This window comes from Bufo gargarizans, chromosome 1 (assembly GCF_014858855.1).
Source record: "Bufo gargarizans isolate SCDJY-AF-19 chromosome 1, ASM1485885v1, whole genome shotgun sequence".
Classification (NCBI taxonomy): Eukaryota; Metazoa; Chordata; class Amphibia; order Anura; family Bufonidae; genus Bufo; species Bufo gargarizans.
Window position 1 is genome coordinate 176,380,239 of NC_058080.1, and position 27,246 is coordinate 176,407,484.

Genomic DNA, 27,246 nt, shown 5'->3' on the forward strand with positions numbered 1-27,246 from the left:
ACAAGGTCGGGTAAATTTAATAAAAATGGTCTTTCTCCCAAAAATACTTTATGTTTTGCAAAATGCTCCAGCGAGAATATTGCAGAACATTTTTAAACTACTTGATAGCCTAATAGGGGATTTTATTTGGAAGGGAGCTATCCCTCGGATAAAGAAGGAAGTCCTTCAGCTACCAGTGCGGGAGGGAGGATTAGCGGTTCCTAATTTGTTTTTTTACTATCTAATAACACAATATGGGAACATAAAGGGTAGTTTAGATAGTTTGGTGGGTAGTCAATAAATAAATATTAAGGATCCAAGGATCCGTCGTCTATCCCTGCTAGCGGTAGCACCAGGGAGACATCTCACAACACCATTTTCCTCAAACTTCACACCTCTTATGATGGAATCGCCCACCAACAACTGCTTACTATCAATCCTAACCTCCTTTTTGTCTTTGGCTGCAGTCTTGCATACTTTAGGCATGGGAGATGATTGTTTCTCACCCACTGTGCTTGACCCATCCTCCATGTTGCTCTTGCACTCTGAAAGTGCTGCAAATGCTTAAGTTCTGCTATACTAGTCCACATCTACTTTTCACCATCAGCTCTGCAACCTCAGATCTCTGCTACACCCATTGACTCTGCTACATCTACAACTCTGTTACACCATCAATGAAAAAATAAAAAAGTTATGACTCTGTGAAGACGGGGAAGAATAATGAAAATGTAAAAGACAAAAAATCCTGCGCTTGGATCAGATGTGTAAACAATGGACGGCAGCATGAGTTTTACCCATCGAATTGCTTTCCCAGCAGTACTCTAGCTCCGCCTACTTGTTCAGCAACTGTGCAGAAGCAGATGACTGCTGCCATCTGGATTTCTATGGACAACATCACTGTCCATCGTTTCCACATTTGATCTGTGGACAGCAGTGGGCCTTGGGCTGATCACTTTGCTTAGCAACAGAATACTTATTGGTTAGATGGGAAGCACTTTTACAAATACTCACGCAGCCTAGTTTGGTACTTAAGGAACTGAATTTTTGGGGGCACTAATAATGTAATTTTTTTTTGGGGGGGGGGGGAGATGAAAAAAAAAACTTTCTGCCTCTGTTTTTAGGGTTTCATGTTCACTGCACGGTAAAAATTACATGTTGAGTTTATTGTGAGGGTCAGTATGATCATGAAGATATCAAATTTATATTTTGTATCATGTTTTAATACTTTTACAAAATTAAAAAGCTTTGTTTTGTGTTAGAAAATTTTCTGACACCTCTGTAACCTTTTTATTTTTCTGCCGATGGAGCTCTGCGATGGCTTTATTTTTACTGATACTATTTTGGGATACATAGGAACTATTGATTTTTATTAAACTTTTTTGTGACATTGAGGTGCCCAAAAATGAAGATTCTGATTTATCACCTATAAACTATATATAGGATAGGAGTGAAGTGTCTGATTGGAGGGATCTGATCTCTGGGACACCCACAAATCAACTGGGGTCCCATGTCCCCCATATAAATGGACCACTATAATCTACAAAATGTGATCTTTACATGATAAAAAAAATATATATATATATATTTTTTTTAAAGGTTAGAATGGTAAATGGTCGTCTGATTATTCAACTATAATTTTGTACATCTTGGTAGGACTCATCATTTGTATCACAATCACAAATGGAGAGTCACAAATGAGGAGGCTGGCGAATCAGATGCCTGTTAGTTCAGATTTTTGGGGGTGTTCGCATTTAGGCACACACTTTAATGCATAGAGGAAATGTCCCCCAGTTTTGGCAAATTTAGCATTTCAATGTCAATCCTGCTAATTAAAAACTAAGGCCTCTTTCACACTTGCGTTGTCCGGATCCGGCGTGTACTCCACTTGCCGGAATTACACGCCGGATCCGGAAAAACGCAAGTGAACTGAAAGCATTTGAAGACGGATCCGTCTTCAAAATGCGTTCAGTGTTACTATGGCACCCAGGACGCTATTAAAGTCCTAGTTGCCATAGTAGTAGTGGGGAGCGGGGGAGCGGTATACTTACAGTCCGTGCGGCTCCCGGGGTGCTCCAGAATGACGTCAGAGTGCCCCATGCGCATGGATGACGTGCCATGCGATTACGTCATCCATGCGCGTGGGGCGCCCTGACGTCACTCTGGAGCGCCCCGGGAGCCGCACGGATGGTAAGTATACTGCTCCCCACTACACTTTAGCGTCCCGGCAGCCATGGTAACCATTCAGAAAAAGCTAAACGTCGGATCCGGCAATGCGCCGAAACGACGTTTAGCTTAAGGCCGGATCAATGCCTTTCAATGGGCATTAATTCCGGATCCGGCCTTGCAGCAAGTCTTCAGGATTTTTGGCCGGAGCAAAAAGCGCAGCATGCTGCGGTATTTTCTCCGGCCAAAAAACTTTCCGGTCCGGAACTGAAGACATCCTGATGCATCCTGAACGGATTTCACTCTATTCAAAATGCATTAGGATAATCCTGATCAGGATTCTTCCGGCATAGAGCCCCGACGACGGAACTCTATGCCGGAAGAAAAGAACGCAGGTGTGAAAGAGCCCTAAGCAGAATTATCTTGGGAAAATATTTAGTAGAATTCTTTATAATCAATGTTTTCTCTTTATCCTGTCTGCATAGACACGAACATAAAACCACATCATAATAAGAGGGTATGAGGCCTTGCTTTGCTGCATAAAGCTAGACTCCAGTAAATGCTTTCCATGTGACTGAGGCAGATTCATGATGCCCGAATCCAGTTCTTCTGGCTTTATGCGCGATATAAAACCTGCCATAACTTGCTGGGCCATAGCATAGAAACAATCCAGACAGGTCAGATGACTACAACAAATCTCCAACTTGGTGTGTGAGAAGGCATTGTCATGGAGAAATCCTTCAGGCCACCTCATACCATTTGTAGGTATTGTATGAGTATTAGCAAAAATGCATCTATATTAAAAGTAAATGTATCCTTTTAAGTAGAGTCATAGCAAAGAACATAAGAATTACTACATGCATTCAATAAAGAGAGCAGGCAGGAGGCCTTAATACACTAGTCATCTCTGCAAGCTGAAAACAAGGCACAAAGTAAGGCTGTCAACCCAGAGAAGACCTGAATGGAAATGAACCATAGGAATGCCAATGTTCATCTATTAAATTTTTTTGAAAGGCTTTCTGAGATTTTGATACTGATGACCTATCCTCAGGATATGTCACCAGTATCTGATCGGTGGGGGTACAACACCCGGAACCCCCGCCGATCAGATGTTCGAGAAGACACCGGCGCTCCTGTGAGCGCCATGGCCTTCTCCATGCTCACCAAGCACAGCATTGTACATTGTATAGTGGCTGTGCTGGGTATCGTAGCTCAGCCCCATTCACTTCTATGGGGCGGAGCTGCACCTAGGCCATGTGACCAATAAACGTGTAGTCACTCGGCCTAGGGAAAGCAGTGAGAAGGCTGCAGGACTACTGACAGCTCCGCTGTCTTCTTGAACAGCTGATTGGTGGGGGTCCCTGGTCTTGCACCGCCACTGATCAGATCGTGATGACCTATACAGAGGACAGATCATCAGTATTAAAGTCTTGGAAAACCAATTTAAGGCCATTTTTCTTAATAGTATCTACTTCATTTGAATTTAACTATTCGATTCTTAAAAGGTAGTGGCCTTGCTTGTGGGGATCCAGCTAGTTTGGCGAGTGTAACAGGCAGTGTTCTGTCAAATGGCATATGCAAATTAGCTCTCCTCCAGAAGGAAGAAACGGTCTCTCTACTGCCACCTATAGGCAATTCAAAGTGCAACCTACTCTGTACTGATGAGCAGCAAAAACTCAGAAACTGTGCTGTCTACAGATGGGTTTTGCTAGGTGGCTAGTTCGAGGCCTCCTTAATGGATGGGACATTGCCCTACAGGGCAGCTAGCCAATGGTGACACTAGAGAGACACTTTTCTTGTTTCTGGAAGAGAGCTAATTAACACAATTATCCCAATAAACCATGCCAAAAAATGATCCCCTACAATTAATAGAAGCCATACATTAATATTATAAACATCTATACCACAGAAAAATTTGTTTCTTTGTGCTAATGTTTTAAAGCTTTCCAAAAAATGCTGCATCATCTGTTCTGTGAACATGGTACAATAGAGAGAAAACGCTGCCCAATCCACTACACAATTAGGCCACCAACTGAGACGAGTGCTCATTATACCCAAAAAAGCAAAGCTAACCTGTATCTTCCCATCTCTTTGTTTGTGCCATATGAACAGGGAGCTCTTTATTGAGAAGTATCTTGCTGTGAAGTTATATCTAGGGTGCCTGAAGAATTGCAAAGCACTTTATTTTACTGTCCGTAAAAGTGGTTTGTATTTGGCCAATGCATTTCCACAATATCATCATAAGCATTTAAAAAAAACATTCCCAAAATAATTTCCATAAATATTAGACCAAATCAGAGTTCTTCAGGCGGGCAGTATGCTTTTCAAACCGGTAATATATTCTCCTCCAAGCTCAATAAAACCCGCCACACATATTTACATGAATTACCACAAGAAAACTGCATGTTTATGTATGAGGCGTAGAGCTGACGGTGGTCTGGGTGGATTCATCAATTCTAAAGAACAGTGTACATTACACATTTCTAAAGGATTGCTGAGCCTACAAAATGTACAATTTGGAATAGTAATGCTGTTTATTTCTTAAATTTGGCAAAATATTATTTTACATATAAACATACCCTTGGTAAAATCAGGTGAATATGGATAAGCACAGGTAAACTACCATGCAATGCAGACTAGGGTTGTCACGATACCAAAATTTTGAGTCGGTTTCGATACCATAAAAAGTATTGTGATACTTGATAACATTCAATACCACAGCAAAAATTAATATATAATAGCATTGTGCATTCCATGGAACGTCCGGCACGTAATAGAACAGTCCTATCCTATCTTTTGGGTGGACAAGGTGACAAAAAAATGGCGAATCACGCAGTTTTTTATTTATTAATTTTTTCTGTTCCGAAATTCACCTCATAAGAGATATTTTTTTATATTTTAATAGTTTGGACTTTTCAGACATAGCAATGTTTATTTATTTATTGTTTATATATTTTATGTATAAAATTGGGAAAGGGGGTGATTTATAATTAATATTTTTGTGTTTTTTTTTACTTTTTTTTTTACTTAGGGGCTAGAACCTGGGATCTTTTAATCCCTTGTCCTATTTAACCTAATAGAGCTCTATAAAGCCTCATTTACACGTCCGTGCTCAAATCCGTGAGCAGGTGGTCAGTGATACATTCGTGAAGCTGTCCATGAAGGATCCGTGTTGGGTCCATGTGTCCGTTTTTTGCTGTATGTGTTGCATCCGTGTTTCACTGACACTGAACAGCTGAAAAATAATTTTCAAAGCATCTCTTCCCAATGATCCGTGAAACACTGATGGCATCCATGCTGCATCCGTGGTTTTCACGGACCCATAGACTATAATGGGCGTGAGGGATCTGGGAACACGGACCAAGATAGGACATGATTCGTTCTGAAAACACAGACCCACGGACCGTGATAAAACACTGATGTGTGAATACACACATTGAAATAAATGGGGACATGTGCTGTCCATGGAGAACACGGACAGCACACACATGTGGAACACTGATGTGTGAATGAGGCTTTAGGGTGAATAGCACTCTCCCTGCTGCCCTGCTACCCTTCAGCAGCATCCTGGCTGCCATGGTAACCGATCGGAGCCCCGTGATTTCACTGCTGGGGCTCCGATTGGAACTGCCACCAATAAGGAGGAGGATACCCTGTGGCCACTGCCACCTATGATTTTAATACTAGGGGGGGGGGAGCTACACTGCGCCACTAATGAAGATAACTCGCCCATTAATTCAAATACAGGAGGAGGACCTGAGGCGTTATCTGCCACGGATCGCAGCTCCCAGTCATAGAGGTCGGGTGCCGGCTATATATCCTGTATTTTAATTCATGGGTGAGGTATCTTCATTGGTGGCGCAGTGGCCACAGCCCCTCCCCTCCTCTTCCCCTCTGTTTTCTCATTGGTGGCAGCGGCACAGGGGGGAGGGACTGCTTCCTTTTCCCTGTGCTGCTGAGGGAACATGGCTGAGAGCAGTGCGCTCCATGTTCTCTGATACTAGGCTGAGCAGTAGTGCAGCCCAATATCGTTAAAAGGCAAATCCCGGTATCGAATCGATACCAGCACAAAAGTATCGATTGGGTATCGATAATTCAATACCTGGTGCAACTCTAATGCAGACTATAAGGATCTTTTTCTTTTTTTTTTTTTTTTTTACCGGATCGTTTTTCTTTTTCTATTCGGATCAGAAGAATGGAAAAATAACACAGATGTGAACTCTCCCTTACTGAATCTAAGGCTACATGCAAACGACCGCGCAACTTGCAAAATGGAACGGGTCGCCCATTCTAGAAATGCCTATTAGAAATAGACACGAATAGTACATGTTCTATTTTTTAGCGGGGCCACGGAATGAAGTAACGGATGTGGACAGCATAGGGAGTGCTGTCCACATCTTTTGCAGCCCCAATTGAAGTGAATGGGTCCACATCTAAACCGCAGAAAATGCGGCTCAGGTGCGGACCCAAAAAACATTTGTGTTAAGACCCATGTGAGAATGGAATACAAATAAGGTATTGTGAAAGAATCCCATCAATTTCGAGGGGCTCCATCCATAATCATGTGTATGCTGTCTACCATTTCTAGAAGCAGATTAGAACCCATCCATCATGTTTCTCCAGGAGCTTGTCTTACTGCCCCATCAAAGCAAGACTGTTCAAACTGAAGGAGCACATTTCTAGGAAACCTAACCATTCCACTGAGGATGTGATGCCAGAAATACTAGGGGGGAATTCAACATCGTTCTACTCGCGTTTTCTGATGTAGAAACTGAAAATTAAGGCACAAATCCTGTTTTGCACCAAAATTTGTGAATTTTCCCGATTGTTTTCGACACCCTTGACTTTTACAACAAAAAAAAAACGGGCAGGGCAGTGGGCATGCCCCTTAATAATTTTGGCACTCAGCAGTCTACAGTGATTGGCTGCAGTGGTAATGCACTGTATCCAGACACGTCACTGCTGCTATTTGTATTTGCGGGAGTAGCAAAATCATGGGTATATCATGATAGGTATATCATGGGATTTTTTCAGATATTTTTAAGGGTTTCCATTTTTAACTATCTTGGCCATCCCCTTTATTAAAACTGGTGTTTCTGATGCTAGTCTTAATCTCCCCTCACTGTGTCTATAACCTGTGCATCAGTTCTGTAAAAAGTAACCTTTTAATTTATCAAAGTGCTAGGTGGCCATGGCTCTTCATGTGGAGCAGCAGAGCGGAGCAATATGACTAACTGATCCGCTGCAGCTTTCAGCTGCTCCCTTCTCTCACTCACAAGCTGGGGGGAGAGATCACAGATTCCCCGTCAGAGAGGAGGCCTCTGAACATTCACAGCAGGCTACCCCAAGGATGGAAATATGACACTTCCCCTAATAAGGTCTCTGTCACATCATGTTATGGTTTCATCTCTCCTGTACATATTTTTAACCCCTTACCGAAGCAGCATGTTTTGATGCAATTTTTTTCATCATCATCACATTTCGAGAACTATTATTCCCCCCCCCCCCCCCCCCTCCTCTGTGTAGCTGCATGAGGATTGCTGTTTGCATCAGGATTCTGTGGGTCAATACAATTACAGCAATACCTAACTGAAATAGATTTTTTTTTGTTAGCTGCAGTTTTTATTGGTACCGTTTTGGTATACATGCAACTTTTTTTTTTTTGGGAGTGGGAATGAACAAACAGAAAAAAAACCTGCAATTTTTTTTATTTACCTACACAGTTTACAGTGTGGGTTAAATAACGTGATAATTTTATAGTTCAAGTTGTTACATCTCTGCAGATAACAATTTTGTATACTTTGTAAATTTTTATTCCCCCCCCCCCCCCCCCTAAAGTTAGTAGTAAAAAAATGTAAAACACATTTCTCTCTCTCCCTGGCTACCAATACAACCCATCAGCACATCATCCCTCTAAGGCCTAGTTCACATGAACGTATGGCTTTTATAGTTTTTTGCAGTCTGTTTTTCACGGATCCATTGTTCAGTTTTTGAGTTCCGTTGTGTTTCCGTTCAGTTTTTCCGTTCCGTTTTTCAGTATGGCATATACAGTATACAGTAATTACATAGAAAAAAATGGGCTGGGCATAACATTTTCAATAGATGGTTCCGCAAAAACAGAACGGATACGGAAGACATACGAATGCATTTCCATATGTGTTCCGTTTTTTCCCCGGACCCATTGACTTGAATGGAGCCACGGAACGTGATTTGAGGGGAATAATAGGAAATGTTCTATCTTTTAACAGAACGGAAATACGGAAACTGAATGCTTACGGAACACATTCCGTTTTTAATGCGGAACCATTGAAATGAATGGTTCCAAATACGGAAAACAAAAAAACGGTCTGTACACTCGCAAAAAAAACTATTGTGTGAACTAGGCCTAACTGCTTAGATGCTGCAGTTGCTCTTGATGGTGACATCTAAGGGTGCTGGCACACAGTGCAGTTCTCACATGCTTTCAGGATGCAGTTATCTATTTATCCAGTTTAGCAGCCGTGTTAACCCTGGTGTTCTGCATAGTGGGAAGGATTTCATTAATTTCAGCTAGGCTACAATAAAAAACTGCATCCTGAAGTTGCAGCAGGAGGCCAGGCTATACGTAGCAGCGTGCTCCTGCTGATTATCTTGTAGGTACAGTGGCAGCGTCCCAGAGATCACTATGACCTACATATGCATCATAGGGATTAATCAATAGGAGGATCAGATGCAGAACAAGAAAGAGAGGAAACATTCCTGAAGGCAATAGGATGGATCTCTCAAACATGTTGTAATAATATAAGTATGCCAAAAAATTATGACTGGTACGCTTTATTTCTTCAGCGAATAAAAACACAGTAATTAGTGTGTAGTGAGAACACAATGACATGCAGGAAGGAATGAAACCAATACAGCAACATCCACATAATCCAGCATAGCCGGTAGATCCTGATTATTCTGCACTTATTGCTGGCAATGCTTCTTAATTGCAAGTGGCAATGAACATTACTCTTCTCCACCAAGCTTATTTTTTATATATATTTCTACAAATTAGTATGTAATCCTAAATGTGTAATAATCAGGCATGTCTTGTCTTAGACATCCCCTTTAATAACAAAAAATATACAGTCAGGCCCATAAATATTGGGACATCAACACAATTCTAACATTTTTGGCTCTATACACCACCACAATGGATTTGAAATGAAACAAACAAGATGTGCTTTAACTGCAGACTGACAGCTTTAATTTGAGGGTATTTACATCCAAATCAGGTGAATGGTGTAGGAATTACAACAGTTTCCATATCAGTTAAAGCACATGTTGTTTCATTTCAAGTCCATTGTGGTGGTGTATAGAGCCAAAAATGTTAGAATTGTGTCGATGTCCCAATATTTATGGACCTGACTGTAGCTGTTGGCATAGTGAAAATAAATGGCATACTCGCCTCCCTGATCCCCTGTCATTAACAATCCAAGGATGCCCAGCCCCGCACTGTTCTCCACTTCTCTCCCTACTGCTTGTGAAGACGTCCAGACACAGGGACCACTGCAGCCAGTCACTAGCGGCAGTGGATCACTACTGTGGCCAGTCATTGCCTGCAGCAGTCACATAAACCTGTGCCTCAGATTGGTGAGGCACGTATGCCAGTTTCCATTTAGTTTTAGCATATATTTTTTCTCTGGACAATCCCTTTAATGCTAGTTTAAATTAATGTTGCTGGATTAGGGAACATCAAGTTAAATAGGAAATATAAATCACTACCGTATCTTGGCGTCCAACTTTAGCCTTCTGAACACTTTGCTCCAGCTGCTTCTTCTTCTGACTTGCTTCCGAAAACTGAAAAGATGACACACAGCCCAATGAGATACATCCAGAAATCATATAGAACTGCTGATTGAGAACACTATTTTGAGTAATTTGAGTTTTTTTCAGATCATGAAACACACTATTTTCTTCAAATCTGCTTTTGTTTTTCTGATTGAAGATATTTTTAGGTTTTGTACATTATTATTGGGCAGCCATCTTGCCAGAGCTGTTGGGACCAGCACTTCGACGTCTGTTTTACAACGACTAGAAGGGCCATACCCTATAGTCTGGCGACAACTCATTGGATTCTATGAGAGTGCTTTAGGCAAGCTCTGTGACCATTGCAGAGGTCAAGCCTCATTCACACATCAGTGTTTCACGGGCGTGTGCTATACGTGTTCTCCACGGACAGCACACGTTCATTTTAATGTGTGTATTCACACATCAGTGTTATAGCATGGTCCGTTTTTTTTTTTTTTAGCACAGATGCATGCTCTATTTTGTCAGTGTTTACGGATCCACCCGAAGTTGATTTGCTCATCCCTAATTATACACAATGGGTCCGTGAAAAATACGGATGCCATCTGTGTTGCATCCGTGTTTCACGGATCATTAAGAACAGACACTTTGAAAATAATTTTTCAGCTGTTCAGTGTCAGTGAAACACGGATACAACACGGACAGCAAAAAACGGACACACGGACCCAACACAGATCCTTCACGGATGCATCACTGACCACCTGCTCACGGACTTGAGCACAGACACGGACGTGTGAATGAGGCTTCATTGTGCAGTAAGAGGGTGGAGGTGAGTTCTGACTGTCAAATGAATACTGTGTTTTCCGCTTTATAAGGCTACTTTCACACCAGCGTTATTGCTGGCTCAGTCATGGATTAGCAAAAACGCTTCAGTCATGATAATACAACCGTCTGCATCCGTTATGAACGGATCCGGTTGTATTATCTGTAACATAGCCAACTGATCTGTCTCTAAAACCATTGTAAGTCAATGGGGGACGGATGCGTTTTCTATTGTGTTAGTAAAAACGGATCCATCTCCATTGACTTACATTGTGAGTCATGACGGATCCGTCTTGCTCCGCATACCATCCCAGGACGCACTCAAAAACGCTGCTTGCTGAACTTTTGTGTGTGTCATGGGAACGTAATAAAACGGAACGGAATGCATTCTAGTGCACTCCGTTCCCTTCAGTTCAGTTTTGTCCCCATTAACAATGAATTGGGACAAAACTGAAGCGTTTTCCCCCCACTATTGAGCTCCTATGATAGATCTTAATACCGGAAAGGGAAAACGCCCCTCTGAAAGTAGCGTAATATAGAGGTGTTACTTTCTAATTACTATGAAGATGATGATGAAATGACTGCAGAGAAGTGATCTCTACAGCTCAGTAAATGTCAGACTATTATGATGTGGTCACATTGAAAACTGCAAGAAAAAAAAACGAAATCTTAATAAACATTTAACATAAAAACTTGATTTTAACAACAGGTCTTTTTCTTACGGCACATTCTCTTTAAAGGGGTTGACCATCTTTTGTTTTTTTTATGACAATCCCCTTTCCCCTTCTTGGCTAAACCTGCAAAAAGAAGCATACTTACCTGCTCCCCACCGCCGGGTCCCAGGCCCATGTTCCCCAGCAGCTTGTCAACATCTGATTTACCACCGCTGCAGGCTATGAATGGCTACAGCGGTGACCTGCCCCTCTTATGTCTAGGGCAGTGATGGCAAACCTATGGCACGGGTGCATGAGGTGGCACTCAGAGCCCTCTCTGTGGGCACCCACACCCTGGAAAAAGTCTATGGTGTACCAATATGCCTTAGACTTCTCCTGTCAGTCATCGGCGCAGGGCGCACTATGAACAGCACAGGCAGCACATGGAATGTAGGCAGGATATTGAAGATAAATGATAAAGTACATGGAGTATATTCTATATTGGACTGTAGTATTCAAGGTAAATTGCTGTGTTGGCACTTTGCGATAAATAAGTGGGTTTATGTTGCAGTTTGGGCACTCGGTCTGTAAAAGGTTCGCCATCACTGGTCTAGGGTTAGCCAATATAAATTTCCACGATAGCGATATTAAGAAATTTATTGCGATAACAATATATAGTGATAGATACCCATTTAAAAGAAAAAAAACTTGCAGGAAATTTGGTGACAAAACTCCGTCCACTTCCCCTGTCCTATCTGGTCCTCAGGCAGCCCAGGCTTGCTGCCCTATAAAGGCTACAAGGAGACATTATACTGTATAGGGGGGCTACAAGGAGACATTATACTGTATGGGGGGGGGGGGGCTACAAGGAGACATTATACTGTATGGGGGGGCTACAAGGAGACATACTGTATGGGGGGGCTACAAGGAGACATTATACTGTATGGGGGGCTACAAGGAGACATTATACTGTATGGGGGGGCTACAAGGAGACATTATACTGTATGGGGGGGCTACAAGGAGACATTATACTGTATGGGGGGCTACAAGGAGACATTATACTGTATGGGGGTTCTACAAGGAGACATACTGTATGGGGGGGGCTACAAGGAGACATTATACTGTATGGGGGGCTACAAGGAGACATTATACTGTATGGGGGGCTACAAGGAGACATTATACTGTACGGGGGCTACAAGGAGACATTATACTGTATGGGGGCTACAAGGAGACATTATACTATACAGAGGCTACAAGGAGACATTATACTTAACAGAGGCTACAAGGAGACATTATACTGTACGGGGGGGCTACAAGGAGACATACTGTATGGGGGGGGCTACAAGGAGACATTATACTGTATGGGGGGGCTACAAGGAGACATACTGTATGGGGGGGCTACAAGGAGACATTATACTGTACGGGGGGGCTACAAGGAGACATACTGTATGGGGGGGGCTACAAGGAGACATTATACTGTATGGGGGGGCTACAAGGAGACATTATACTGTATGGAGGCTACAAGGAGACATTATACTATATGGGGGCTACAAGGAGACATTATACTATGGGGGGGCTACAAGGAGACATTATACTGTATGGGGGGCTACAAGGAGACATTATACTGTATGGGGGGCTACAAGGAGACATTATACTGTACGGGGGCTACAAGGAGACATTATACTGTATGGGGGGGCTACAAGGAGACATTATACTGTACGTGGGCTACAAGGAGACATACTGTATGGGGGCTACAAGGAGACATTATACTGTATGGGGGGGCTACAAGGAGACATTATACTGTATGGGGGGGCTACAAGGAGACATACTGTATGGGGGGGCTACAAGGAGACATTATACTGTATGGGGGGGCTACAAGGAGACATTATACTATACAAGGGCTACAAGGAGACATTATACTGTACGTGGGCTACAAGGAGACATTATACTGTATGGGGGGGCTACAAGGAGACATTATACTGTATGGGGGGGCTACAAGGAGACATTATACTGTATGGGGGGGCTACAAGGAGACATTATACTGTACAGAGGCTACAAGGAGACATTATACTGTACGGGGGGCTACAAGGAGACATTATACTGTATAGGGGGCTACAAGGAGACATTATACTGAATGGGGGGGCTACAAGGAGACATTATACTGTATGGGGGGGCTACAAGGAGACATTATACTGTATGGGGGGGCTACAAGGAGACATTATACTGTATGGGGGGCTACAAGGAGACATTATACTGTATGGGGGGGCTACAAGGAGACATACTGTATGGGGGGGCTACAAGGAGACATTATACTGTACGGGGGCTACAAGGAGACATTATACTGTACAGAGGCTACAAGGAGACATTATACTGCCCCCCATATACACTGTAGCAGCCACTGCCCCAGCTTCACCTACACTTCTCTGTCTTCCCGGCTTCTCTATGATTGGCGCCATTTTGCCCTGCTCTATGGTTGATGGGGGAGGGCTGTGCAGGGATAGATATAGCAGTGGAGCAGCCTACTGCCATTTTAGAAGCGGTCACCATTCTACCGCCCCTATGACATCACCAAAATACTGTGGTAATAAAGAAACTGAGATATCGCCATTTCTTTATACCGCTGTATATTGTAGATACATATATTTCGCCCAACCGTACTGGTGTCACATAACCAATCCAATTGACATGATGCAAGAGAGCAGGTCAAAGCAGCAACAGATGTTGATAGCGGGGACGGGGGGCGCGGCGGACTCAAGCAAGGCAGCTGATGCTGGGAAGCAAAGGAGCTGGGACCCGGCATGGAGCAGGAAAGAATGCTTCCTTTGGCAGGTCTGGCCAGGAGGGGGGCGAGTCTCCCAACACACTCCTACTCTAAACCTGGTTAGAAGCACACATACAGTATATTACAGTAAGTCAGAACAATAATGTTTCTTAAACCCATATGTTTTCAATACAAAATTGATTGGAAGTACTTTTGTTGCCGGCATTATTGTTAAAGCCAATAAGCCCAGGGACTAACACACAGCACTGCAGGAAGGAGTCGCTCTTCCTTTTTTGGTAACATGTATTTTGTATGTAGGCAGGCTTCAGCTGTAAAACCTTTTACACCGCATTATTTTGTATCTCATTCTGTTGTATGGACATTGATGTGCGGTATTTACGGGGGCTAAGTTTATTATTTATTACCTTATTTGTTTTCTCATTCCCTCAAAGTATTGCATTTTACTCTTTTGAAGACCCCAAGTCAGGATCATGTTTGATGCACTTTTTGTGCAATTTTAATTTTATGCTTTTATTGCCTGTCTATAATTTTGTATTTATTCGTGGAGGTGCAGCCTTGTGTACACTTGGTGTTTCTCTACTGAAGTATACAAATGCCAGTGCAGGCACTTTCGATGATGGACGGTGGCCAATGTTGGCACTTCGGCCAGTCTGCAATCTGTGATGCAATGTGTGTGCCAACACATTTCTATTTACTGTTATGCAACATTAACCTTTTTGTTTCCCAGAAATGTATGCTACTGTAGCGGTTCTGTAGGGTTAGACCAGGCAGGCTTCTTATGGCTCTCCACTGTGTACGGGAACACCCACAAGAACTGCTGTTTTGGAGCTCTGATCCAGTGGTCTTACAATTACAATCTGGCCTATGTCAAGTTTGGCTAGATCCTTACGCTTGCAAATATACATCAACTTGAAGAACTGACTGTTCACTTGCTGTCTGTAGTATCTCCCCCTTGACAGGTGCCATTGCCACGAGGTAATCAGTGTTATTTCATTTTCAATGTTATGTCTGATGGGTGTATGTACCGTCCACGTGCAATTATTATTGTATCCCTATGTAAAAGACAAAAAGGGTGTATGCAAAAAGCAGCATATTGAAAAACACAAACATACCAACATTATGGTGTAATGCTCTATATCACACTATACTTATAAGGTTAAAGATTTTGTAACACCCGGCTGCAATTGTCTAACACCATAAATTTCCAGCCATTAATACAGGAGACTTGCCACATGCCGGATCACACATGATACTAGCGCTACACCAACTGAGCAATATCGGACTCTCTAGGTTTCTTTCCTTTGGCTACTATGGAAGAATGCATTAAGTCCTGTATTTGCTTGTCCATCTCCCTGTGTTAAAGGGAACCTGTCACCTGGAAAAGACAATTTACACTAATCACAGTACCTTAAAGTATCTCTCATAGTGTGCCCAAAGATGTATTCATATCTTCTTTCTGCGTTGAGCTGTCTCATAAAATCGACTTATAAAACTGTGTTTGGCACCTTTTTGAAGTCATGCTGAAGTCACGGGGGCAGCGGCCTCCTTGACTCAACCGTCGGATAAGCCCGCCCCATGCCGCTCCTCCGCATATTGATGGACATTTTTCACTGTAGCAGTGACCGCGCTCTTCTCACGCATGCGCCGTGCGCGTCCTGCCACAGAGCGATTCCGGCTACGGCTCCCTCCCTGGCATCTGCATCTTCACTGCGCCTGCGCTGCAGTGCAAGCAGACAGTGATCGCGCTCACGCCGCAGGGGAGAAGCGATGAGCGCGCTGTATAGGAACGGCGCAGTGAACAAGAAGATGCCAGGGAGGGGGGGAGCCGTAGCCGGGATCATGCTGTGGCAGGACACACACGACGCATGCGCGAGAAGAGCGCGGTCACGGCTACAGGGAAAAGTGTCCATCAATATGCGGAGGAGCGGCATGGGGCGGGCTTATCTGACGGTTAAGTCAAGGAGGCCGCTGCCCCCGTGACTTCAGCACGACTTCAAAAAGGTGCTAAACACAGTTTTATAAGTCGATTTTATGAGACAGCACAACGCAGAAAGAAGATATGCAGGGCCGGCTCTACCATAAGGCAGACCAAGCGGTCGCCTTAGGGCGCGCCCTGCGCAGGGCGGAAGAATGGATGAATGTTTTTTTGTTTTTTTTTTTATGACTGACTTGTTACTTGAACCTGCCGCGCCCACCCTGCGTGTGCCGGCCGGCGGCCGCGGCGCTCGTCTAGTCTAGAGACAGTAGTCAGGGACAGGTACTCACTCAGGGCAACAGATATCACTTGCCCCGCCCCCCTCCCCCTGTGTGGACAGTGTGCGAGTGCGGCTGTGTGCTGGCTGGGCCGCCCGGCCGGACTCGTAGTGCTAGTCAGGGCAACATAGCAGCAGCTAGGCACTGGCAGGCAGAGATAGATGAGCACAGATGAATGATAGATATTCATTCATTGGCTCAGCAGCGCGCCGCTCTGGCTGCCACTACTAGTGACTGACAACTCAAGTCACCTGACCTGCAGTGCACTGGGGGGCGTGAGTAGACACAGGCAGCTGCGGAAATTGAAAGATGTTACAGGCTTAGAGATGAACAGTGAGTACAGCATTAGCCAAGTGAAAGGAACTAATGTGCTGCATTATACTGAAAGGCTGCTCTGTACCATACAGTATATTGAAATGAGCTAAATTCTTCTACGTCAGATAATAGTAGCTACAATGAAAGTGTTGTATTTCATAATCTGATTAGATCATCTAATCAGATTAATCTGATAATTCAGATTCAATTTCTTGGCGGGCGCGGGCCGCGGCTGCCGTCTGAGGTCTGACTCTGCTGAATATATTATGTCTGAGTGACCGAATTCTGATCTAATTCAGTCACTCAGACATAATATATTCAGCAGAGTCAGACGGCAGCCGTGGCCTGCGCCCGCCAAGAAATTGAATCAGAATCAGAATCATCATCAGATTAGGGTACTTTCACACTTGCGTTTTTCTTTTCCGGCATAGAGTTCCGTCACAGGGGCTCTATACCGGAAAAGAACTGGTCAGGCATATCCCCATGCATTCTGAATGGAGAGTAATCCGTTCAGGATGCATCAGGGTGTCTTCAGTTCAGTCGTTTTGACTGATCAGGCAAAAGAGAAAAACGTAGCATGCTACGGTTTTATCTCCGGCGAAAAAAACTGAAGACTTGCCTGAATGCATTTTTTTCCATAGGAATGTATTAGTGCCGGATCCGTCCTTCCCATTTGCGCATGCGCAGACCTTTAAAAATGAACAAAAAAAAAACGGATCCGTTTTGCCTGATGACACCGGAAAAACTGATCCGGTATTGCAATGCATTTTTCTGACTGATCAGGATCCTGATCAGTCTGAAAAATGCCTGATCAGTCAGAAAAAAATGACATCCGTTTGCATGCAGTTTGCCTGATCAGGCAGTCAGTTCAGGCAACGGAACTGCCTGCCGGAATCAAACAACGCAAGTGTGAAAGTAGCCTTAGATCAGATCATGATTCTTCAGTCAGTCATATATATTCAGGCTTCAGCAGAGTCAGTCAGACCTTCAGACAGAAGACGCACACTGGCACTCGGCAGGCTTTCAGGACTAAACAGGGGTCAGGACTTGTTAGGGTAGGTCCCAATTGAATTTTGAATGTTATTTTATAATAATTAATATGATCATTTGATTTAAAATTAATTCAAAATGATGAGATGAGCGCAAAGCGCTAGGCTAGCTAGCGCACACACAAACTAGCGCCAGAGCAGAGGCGCTCAGGCTTAGCACGACATCAATGACGTGTTTAAAAAAATTAATAACAAAACAACAATCATTAATATTGAGGGGGAAGGGGGGTGTCACACACCCCCACCGCCCCCCCCCCCTCCCCCAATATTAATTGTTGTTTTGTAATAAAAAAAAATTAAACACATCATGCCCTGCTAAGCCTGAGCGCCTCTGCTCTGGCGCTAGTTTGTGTGACGGTGACATGATGGAGCCTGGAGGGAGGGCCGGGGGGACAATGTAAATGTCTGTACTCTGAGTATGTCACTGTATGTGACATGGGAATGGGGCCAGGCCGCCAGGAAGGGTCGGCCGGGGGCCGTGGGGGAATGATGTGCCATGGGGGGGGGGGGGGGGGGGTAAAATGTGACACATTAGGGGGTAATGATGTGATCATGGATGGGTCCAGGGCCGTCCGGGCGGGGGGGTAATGATGTGATCATGGATGGGGGGGGGGCGCCAAAATGTAGCTTCGCTTGTGTTGGCAAAAATCCTTGCACCGGCCCTGAAGATATGAATACATCTTTGGGTACACTAAGAGATACTTTAAGGTACTGTGATTAGTGCAAATTGTCTTTTCCAGGTGACAGGTTCCCTTTAACATGAACAGCAGGGAAAACAATAGCCTAACATGGGGGGAAACAACCTGGCAACTGTAAAAATACTCCTCCTCAAGAAAGGTTTCAATTAATAACTGGGGTTGTGCCTCTAAGGTTAAATGTTTTAAGATCCAACTGAGAGATGGGTGATCAAAAACTAAAAAGAAGGACTGGAAGCTATGGATCTTCTTATGTAAGCAAGTCACACCTGGAGAACCTCTGGACTTGGCTTACATTTCCAGTAGATCACACAGAATTAGAAATCACAACCGCCACTCCAGAGAGAGCTGTAACCGCATTGTTAACAATACATAAGCCTTCTCTTATACTAGGCCCAACTATGCAAATCCATTTCACTTCTGCGGATCTGACTTCAAAAGGAAGAAGGAAGCAACGTTTTTGTAAATCATCATATCAATAAGGGCCTCTGTATGGACGAGGCACATTCATCCATGGCGTACCTGTTTTACCTTCTTGGTTTGGGCAGTACAATGCAGGGGGAATGTTTGGCAAAAGCCAAATGGGGGGAAAAAAAGTTTCTGCTTTTAAAGGCTTTAATTTTAATATCGTCATCACAGAAGGACCTATTGTTTAGCGATATGTTCACAAGGAGGAAAATACCTGTGCATTGCCGCCATGTATTTGCTACTGAATCGATGGCAGAAATCTGGGAATGACCCCTGCATTTCTGTTGGGGATTTTCAGTTTACACCAATTTAGCCCCACTCAGTGGGGATAGTCCACAAGCAGCTGCTCAGTACGGTTTCCATGCAGGAACTATGCCAAGAATTACTTATGTGCAAACCTTTTGTTCTGCAATGGGGACTCCAATCCTGCCCTGTATGAACTACAGTCCAGATTCCCATTTTAATCAATTGGTAGTGAATGCTAGTAGTCTTCTGTAAGAAATCTACAGCTAAAAAAAATAACATAGTGTGAACATACCCAAAATCAAGTTATTATGTTAAAAACATTTTATTTATTTTTTTAAATGTTTGCATGTCCCTATCTGTATATAACAAAATACTGAAATCTTGCAGTCTTCACTCTGACACCCTGGCCTTCTAAGGGCTCATTCGGACGGCCGTATGCTGTCCGCAAAAATGCGGATCCATTTTTTTGCGGACAGTTCAGCATGTCTGCAAAAAAACGGATTGCATTCTGTTTTTTTTGCTGACCCATAGACTTCAATAGGGCCATGTCCTGCTTTTCACTGACAAGTATAGGACATGTTTCATTTGTTTTGCGGAGCTGTGCAATGGAAGAAAAGGCCTCATGGAAGTAAATAGGGCAGCATCTAATCCGTAAAGAAACGGATCCGCATTTTTGCGGACAGCATACGGCCATCTGAATGAACCCTAGTAGTATAACACTTCCTGCTATGTAGAGATCACTTCTTCAGCAGTCATCTCATTATCATCACAAGCAGGACTAGACGGACAGGTCTATTATAAAGCTGGAGGCAGATAACCCAGGATTGACCACTGAAATAGGTGATGGTCACAGCTCACCTCACCCCTCCCCCCATAAAGTTTACAGAGCATGTCCACAACACTCTACTACAGAAGTCAAGCAGAGGAGGGAAGGAATTTACTAAGACCGACTAAAGCCTCCGAATAAACTTGGTGCATCTTTGGTCTGTCTGTGCCCCAGACAATCTGGTATCTGCTATAAAATGGCATAAATTTGCTTTATAATTTACAAACTGATCCAGCAGCAGGATGCCATGCCCCTCCTGCTAAGCACCGCCCATTTATTTTTTTTAAAGTGCCATCACAGAGGCTACAATTTTTGTGCACATTTTTTATTTTTTACATCAGTTTAGAAGTGTAAACCCCACACTAAATTCAATGAGGGAATTTATCAAGACTATAGGTTCCTATGGATTACTGTAAAGTGCACGTAAAAGAATGGTTAACTAAATAAACACATTTTCAATGAAGGAAATGGTTAAAAACAAAAGAGATCAAGACGTTTCCTGCACATTATACGCTGCATAGCTGCAAGTGCGTGGGGGGCTCAGCACTTTCCATGGTATTCACAGGAAGTGTTCATAGACCAGAGCGTGTGCGATGAAGAGGTGCCACAGCTTAGTACGCTGTTAACTACAAGTCAAAGCAAAGGTTACACATTCTCCTTACTAGAAGCGGCAGATACACTCCGAATGTATCCATTTTTCTCTTCATACTGAAAATAAGCAGGAAAACCAAAGGGGCTTTTCCGTCCCAGATTATATGAAATTGCCTGCACCTTGAAATAGAAATGTCATCAATGAGTGAAAAGCTAAATGTTTGGCCACAGTGTCCTGTCCGTTACATTGGTGACATACATGGCAAAGTTATACAGCACATCAGAAATTTAAAGGTTTGCAGCTTGCCCTAAAATGGGACTCTCTAGGGCTACCCGCAGAATTGTAGTACAGTACCAGCAAAGTATAGTAAAGATCAGAGGTTTGAGCAGCTCTCACCTGCCGAGGATTCCACCGTGTAGCACGGAACGACTCCTTCACCCGGATCAGGAGAAATACAAAAGTATGAAGAAAAAAGGGGTTTTGTCCAGCTTGTAGTTGTGGTAATCCAAAGGCTTTATTCAATAATCACATAGGTACCAGCAAAGTGGACGAGATTGTACAAATCTCATCTACACTTTGCTTTTTCGTTCCTTGTGTAAATTAACCTACCATGCACATTTTAAATTCTGCAAAATATCAGTTCTTCGTGCATTTCATTTGTGCGGATTTTGCCCCCTTTCAAAGAATCGGTGAGAGCTGCGGCAAAACTGCATCAAATCTGCACCAAAAAGCACAAGTAACACATGCGGTTTTAGGTGTGCATTTAGTGCAGAAACGCAAAGAAATCTGCATGTAAATTGGCACAGAATTTCTGGAAGACAGCTCCCACCCCTGTGCAGCCAGTAATATTAATGACCTATATATGATTGGTGGGGGTCCAACACCCGGCACCCGCACCGATCAGCTGTATGAAAAGGAGACTGCGCTTGTACAGGCGCGGCTTCCTCTTCAACATAACACTTAACTAATTCCACTGCACCACTGAGAATTCCATGTGTAATCTTGAAGAGGAAGTAGCACTCGTACAGACACCGCCTGCTCCTCCAACAGCTGATCGGCAGGGGTGTCGGGAGTTGGACCCCCACCGAACATATATTGATTATCTATCCTAAGGATTGTTTATTAATATTACTGGCTGCACAGGGGTGTTGGGAGTTGGACCCCCACCGATCATATATTGATTATCTATCCTAAGGATTGTTTATTAATATTACTGGCTGCACAGGGGTGTTGGGAGTTGGACCCCCACGATCATATATTGATGACCTATCCTAAGGATTGTTCATCAATATTACTGGCTGCACAACCCTTTTAAGCCTCAGTGACATGTATTGTACTAGACTACTTTGCTGCACCTCAAATCAACAAGCCAGGTTCTGTTTTTAACCCCTTAACACCCTGCACTGTAAATGTATGATGCATCTGATGGGTAGTTCCCACAAACTGGTTTACATTTATGCCGTAGGAGCTGAGCGCCACCATCAGTAGAGGGTGTCAACAGCTTTTATTGGAAATACAGTAACTCCAAGCCATTTAGATGCTGTGGTCAGTAGTGACTGAGGCATTTAAAGGGGTTTCAAAAAGGTACTGGTACCCCCATCGCTACCCTCACATTGTGATTGTGAGGTGCTGCTAGGTTGTAATGACAGTCAAGGCCTATGGAAGGCCCCGGGTGTGCCCTCTCTGTAAACCTAATCGGCCCTTTCAGAGGCATACAGGGAAAAAACACTGCAATACACAAGTTACATAACAAAGGAAAAAATGCCTTTTTAGGTAGGATTTTTTTTTTCCAGTTTTTTTTAAATGCCCCATTTGCTGTTTTGTTGTCACAGTCTTCAAAAGATAGAATGAAAGGTTATCAAAAAGTTATATGTTTCGTATAATAGTAACAATAAAAAGAGCAGATTCTCTTACAAAAAAAAGACCACAAATACCTTTGTCAACAGAAAAAATACCAAAGTTATGGCTCTGGGAATACTGCAATAAAAAGACAAGCGGGTTTGTTAGTGTTTTAATTGTGCAAAAGTAGTGAAACATAAAAAAATATATATATAAATTTGGTATAGCCCAAACAAGACTCTGTAGGGCTACGTGTATGTAAAAAAATTATGAAAAATCAGAATGCAACAATGAAAAAACAACAGTTACCCCTTTCACACGAGCAAGTTTTCCGCGCGGGTGCAATGCGTGATATGCACCCGCACTAATTCCTGACCCATTAATTTCACTGGGTCTGTGTACATGAGCGGTTTTTTTTTTCACGCATCAGTTCTGCGTTAACGCAGCATGTTCTATAATTTGCACTTTTCAGGCAGCCATGGCCCCATAGAAGTTAATGGGGCTTCAGTGAAAAACGCATTGCACCTGCAAGCAAGTGCGGATGCAATTCATTTTTCACTGATGGTTGCTAGGAGATGTTGTTCAGTTTTTTTATCACAAACGTTAAAAACGCATCAACACGCATTGCACACGTGCGGAAAAAACGAGATTTTTGTATAACTTACCAGTAAAATCTCTTTCTCGCTCTTTCCTTGGGGGACACAGAAGACCTTGGGTATAGCTCATCTCCATAGGAGGCGTGACACTAAGTGAAAACTGTTAAGCCCCTCCTCCACAGCTATACCCTCAGCCTGGAGAGAGAGGCTGCCAGTTGCGTGTCCAAGTAGTGAAAAAAGGCAAAGTCCAAAAGCGGAACCAACAAGCCAACTACCCAACGGGTAAAACAACTCGGAAACCGTGCAGAGAAAAACAAAGAATGGGTGGGTGCTGTGTCCCCCAAGGAAAGAGCGAGAAAGAGATTTTACTGGTAAGTTATACAAAAATCTCGTTTTCTCGCCCAGTTTCCTTGGGGGACACAGAAGACCTTGGGACGTTCAAAAGCAGTCCAAAAGGGGGAGGGACCACAGCACCAAGGCGAAGCACCCGAAGTCATCAAGAAACCGCCGCCCGCAGACCAGGCGGCCCAAGGCAGCATCTGCCGAAGCCAGAGTATGCACCCTGTAGAACGCTGTAAGGAAGACCACTGACAGCCTCGCCAGACGCATGGCCGAAGCCAAATGCCTCCGGCCCAGGAGGCACCGACCGCTCTGGTGAAATGAACGGTGACACCAAAAGCAGAACCCTGCCCTTGGTGCGGTAACCACAGCAATAACCACTGTGAGAAAGCGGAGGAAAGCCACCCCGGAGGCCACCAACCCTTTGCGCGGACGTCCTGGAAAACCAAGAGACCAAACGTCGACAAGAGTCGGAGATCTCCAAGTAAGAAAACCGCAAGGCCCAAACAACTCCCAAATCGGTGAAGTGTCCGTTCCCGGGGGTAGGAAGGGGAGGACGAAAGCCTCGTTAAAATGAAAGACAAACACCACCTTCAGAAGGAAGGAAGAGACGGGATGGAGAACAGCCCTGTCCTGAGGAAAGAGAAGGCTCGGGACAAGAAGGGCCGCCACCCAGGCACCCGCCAGAGACACGACGGCTACGGAAACATAACCGTACAGGACAGAAGGAGTAGAGAGAACTTCTGTAACGGCTCCAAGGGAAAGATTGGAGTGCCAAGAGCCCAGTATGCAATGCCCAGGGCGGTACCCAGGGGCAGTACAAGGGAACCCCAAGCCGCTCCACGGAAGAGGGTCCTGACAGGCCCAGAGGGCCGGGGAACGCTGAAAGGGGAAGGACAGCGCTGACACTTGACACCTAAAGCAACAGCGTCCCAGTCCCAGATCTAGGTCGGACTGGAGAAAGACAGAACCATGGAGAGAGAAAGGCAGAGTGGGGGAACGCCCAGCTTCCCACAGAACCCCCGGTAAAACCCCTAAGTCCTACAACAGATCCTGGACAAACCAAGGCCAGGAGCGAACACTAGCGAGCCCGCTAGAGTCGCCCGGGCAAGCGGGAAAAAAAACCAATGCGAACAGGCGCAGACCAGTAACACGGGCAGAACGGTCGGCAAAACTGGACCCGTCGGCCCCCGTGCAACGTTGTCCTGTAACCACCCGGAGTGGGGGAGCAGAAGGACAGACGGAAAGGAACCGAAGGGTCTGCCCAGCAACCGCCAGGACAAGACAGGCCAAAGTCCATGTCGATGTAGCCACCACAGGAAGACGTCCTACAGTCCCGGTGTGGGAGATCTAATGACAATCTCGACCGAATGGGAGTCCTCCCAAGTTACAGCCAGAGTGAACAAGGGAGACAGTACGAGGCCAAGAGGAACATCAGAACCACCCACATGAACAACCAAGCTCTCCCCAGAAGGGAGGGCAGCGAAGGAACCGCCACTGAAGCGCAGCCGGGGCAAAAGCCACATCGGAGGGAGCCGAGCCGAACCGAGCGGGAGCCAAGAAGAGCCGGCGAGAAAAGGCAGTCGAGACAGAGGCCGGCATAACACCCTCCAACCGAAAGGAGGAGTGGGCAACAGGGGAGCCATAGGACAGCTCAAAGGCAGAACCCCGCTCACTGAGACGCCCGGTTCACAGCCACGCAGAAGGCAAATACCCTGAAGAACCCAAGGTGGAGGTCCTACGGACCTGGGTAAGCGAGCACCCAAGAAAAGTTGGGTGACCATCCCGAGAAAAGCTGCCCGAACCCGCTAGCGGACCAGCCTGAAGCGCAGAGCGGGCGCCAAAAGAAAAAACTCATACTGCACGACACCCGAAGAGGAGGAAACAGTAGTAGGCGAGGGAACAGCAGTCCCGCCAGAGCCAACGCAGAAATCGAGTGGCACTGCAAACGGCACTCTCGACCTAGTGACCACTTGCGCCGGGAAGCGAGTGCACGGGAGAACGAAAGGGTACGTATCAAAGAACCACGAACACTCCCCAGGTGGAAAGGCCAACGGACATGGTGGATGCCGACACAACGGGACCACAATATGCAGGCCAAACCAGAGAACGAGCACCACCCAGCTCGGCGAAGTAGAGAGCAAGTAGAGCCCATCTACTCATATCTAAAGAATACACCTTTGAATACAATGGCATTCTTTTAATGTTTGTATGACAGCACCCAAGGGTTATACAGGTGGACAGAATGATCTCTTCAGAGAAGAGTGCAAGGCCCGTGACAAGCACCACATCCCAAGAGAAAAGGGTATGTCGCAGGAGGAAGTGAGGCATACGTACGAGCAGCCCCGCAAGCAGTGAGAAGGCCAACCCACCTATGGGAGGAGAAGGCATACACGGCCCAAACAACGGACAGAGCGCACCAGAAAATTCCGCTCACTGCAAAAAAATAGTCACCCAGTGAAGGGGATCAGCCACAGAGTCCAACAGTATCAACGGAAGTGCAAAGTGCAACCTGAAAGGGAGTTATGCACAAGACATCAGTATGGCATGCGATGGAAACGCAGGCAGGCCCCCCAGAAAAGGGGGAAATGTACCTGGCAACACTGCAGCTGGTAAGAATGCAAAGGCCCGTCCCAAAGGGGGGATGCCCAAGGCCAGTAACAACTTCAGAGAAGTAGAACATACCATAGTTTGCCCAGAAGGTGACCATGCACATGGCCGCACAGTACCCAGCGGGAACGCAGGAGGTCCGCCCAGTGAAAGGGGGACATGCACGGGGTTATCCTAGCATTAAGCGAGTGCGCAATAACCCACCTAACACCGAATACTGTGAGAGTGCAACTACTCCACAATGAAGGAGAACATGCAAGAGTCCCGCACAGCATATCAAGGACAGCCATGGGTCACGTGAGGGTGCAAATTTTCGCCCATGGATGAGGAGGGCCGTGTATGGCCCGCAACACATCCGGCGAAAGAGCAGTATTCCACCCAGAAGGGGGCGGGGTAATGCACACGGCCGTCATCGCATCCAGCAAAAATGCAAGCACCCCGCCAAGGATGCGGGACATGCACATGGCCAGCAACGCACTGGCGAGAAAACAACCACAGTCAGTGGCGTTGTGCGTATGCCGCCTGAAGAAAGGATACATGTTCATTGCTGGCAGCGATTCCAGTGAGTGCAGCACACCACCCAAGGAAGGGGTCGTGCACCTGGCCGGCAGCGAATCCAGTGATAGTGCAGCAATCCACCTATGGAGAAGAGTTCATGCACATGGCCGGCAGCAAATCCAGAGAGAGTGCAGCATTCCGCCTATGGACAGAGGTCATGCGTATGGCCGGCCGCGAATCCAGAAAGTGCAGCATTCCGCCTATGGAAGGAGGTCATGCACATGGCCGGCTCATGCATATGGCCGGCAGCGAATCCAGCGAGAGTGCAGCGTTCTGCCTATGGACGGAGGTCATGCATATGGCCGGCAGCGAATCCAGAGAGAGAGCGCAGCAGTCCTCCTCTGGACGGAGGTCATGCGTAAGACCAGCAGCGAAGCCAGAGAGAGTGCAACATTCCACCTATGGAAGGAGGTCATGCATAAGGCCGTAGCGAACCCAGCGAGAGTGCAGCATTCCGCCTATGGAAGGAGGTCATGCATATGGCCGTAGCGAACCCAGCGAGAGTGCAGCGTTCCGCCTGTGGAAGGAGGTCATGCATATGGCCGTAGCGAAATCCAGCGAGAGTGCAGCGTTCCGCCTATGGAAGGGGGTCGTGCACATGGTCAGCATCGTATGCGGTAAAAGGGCAGCATTCCGCCTACAGAAGGGGGTCATGCACAAGGCCAGCCCGCAGCCAGAGAGTGCAGTATGC

The 27,246-nt window shown here is 45.3% G+C and overlaps 1 protein-coding gene across 1 annotated transcript in view; it reads right to left on the reverse strand.

Annotated features, from left to right (window-relative positions):
- Positions 1–27,246, reverse strand: part of MND1 (meiotic nuclear divisions 1) — a 108,723-nt gene that overhangs the window by 22,179 nt on the left and 59,298 nt on the right. The window contains exon 5 of the mRNA XM_044299850.1: positions 9,889–9,963. Within this exon, the coding sequence (XP_044155785.1) occupies positions 9,889–9,963 (75 nt within the window). The remainder of the gene's footprint in view (positions 1–9,888; positions 9,964–27,246) is intronic.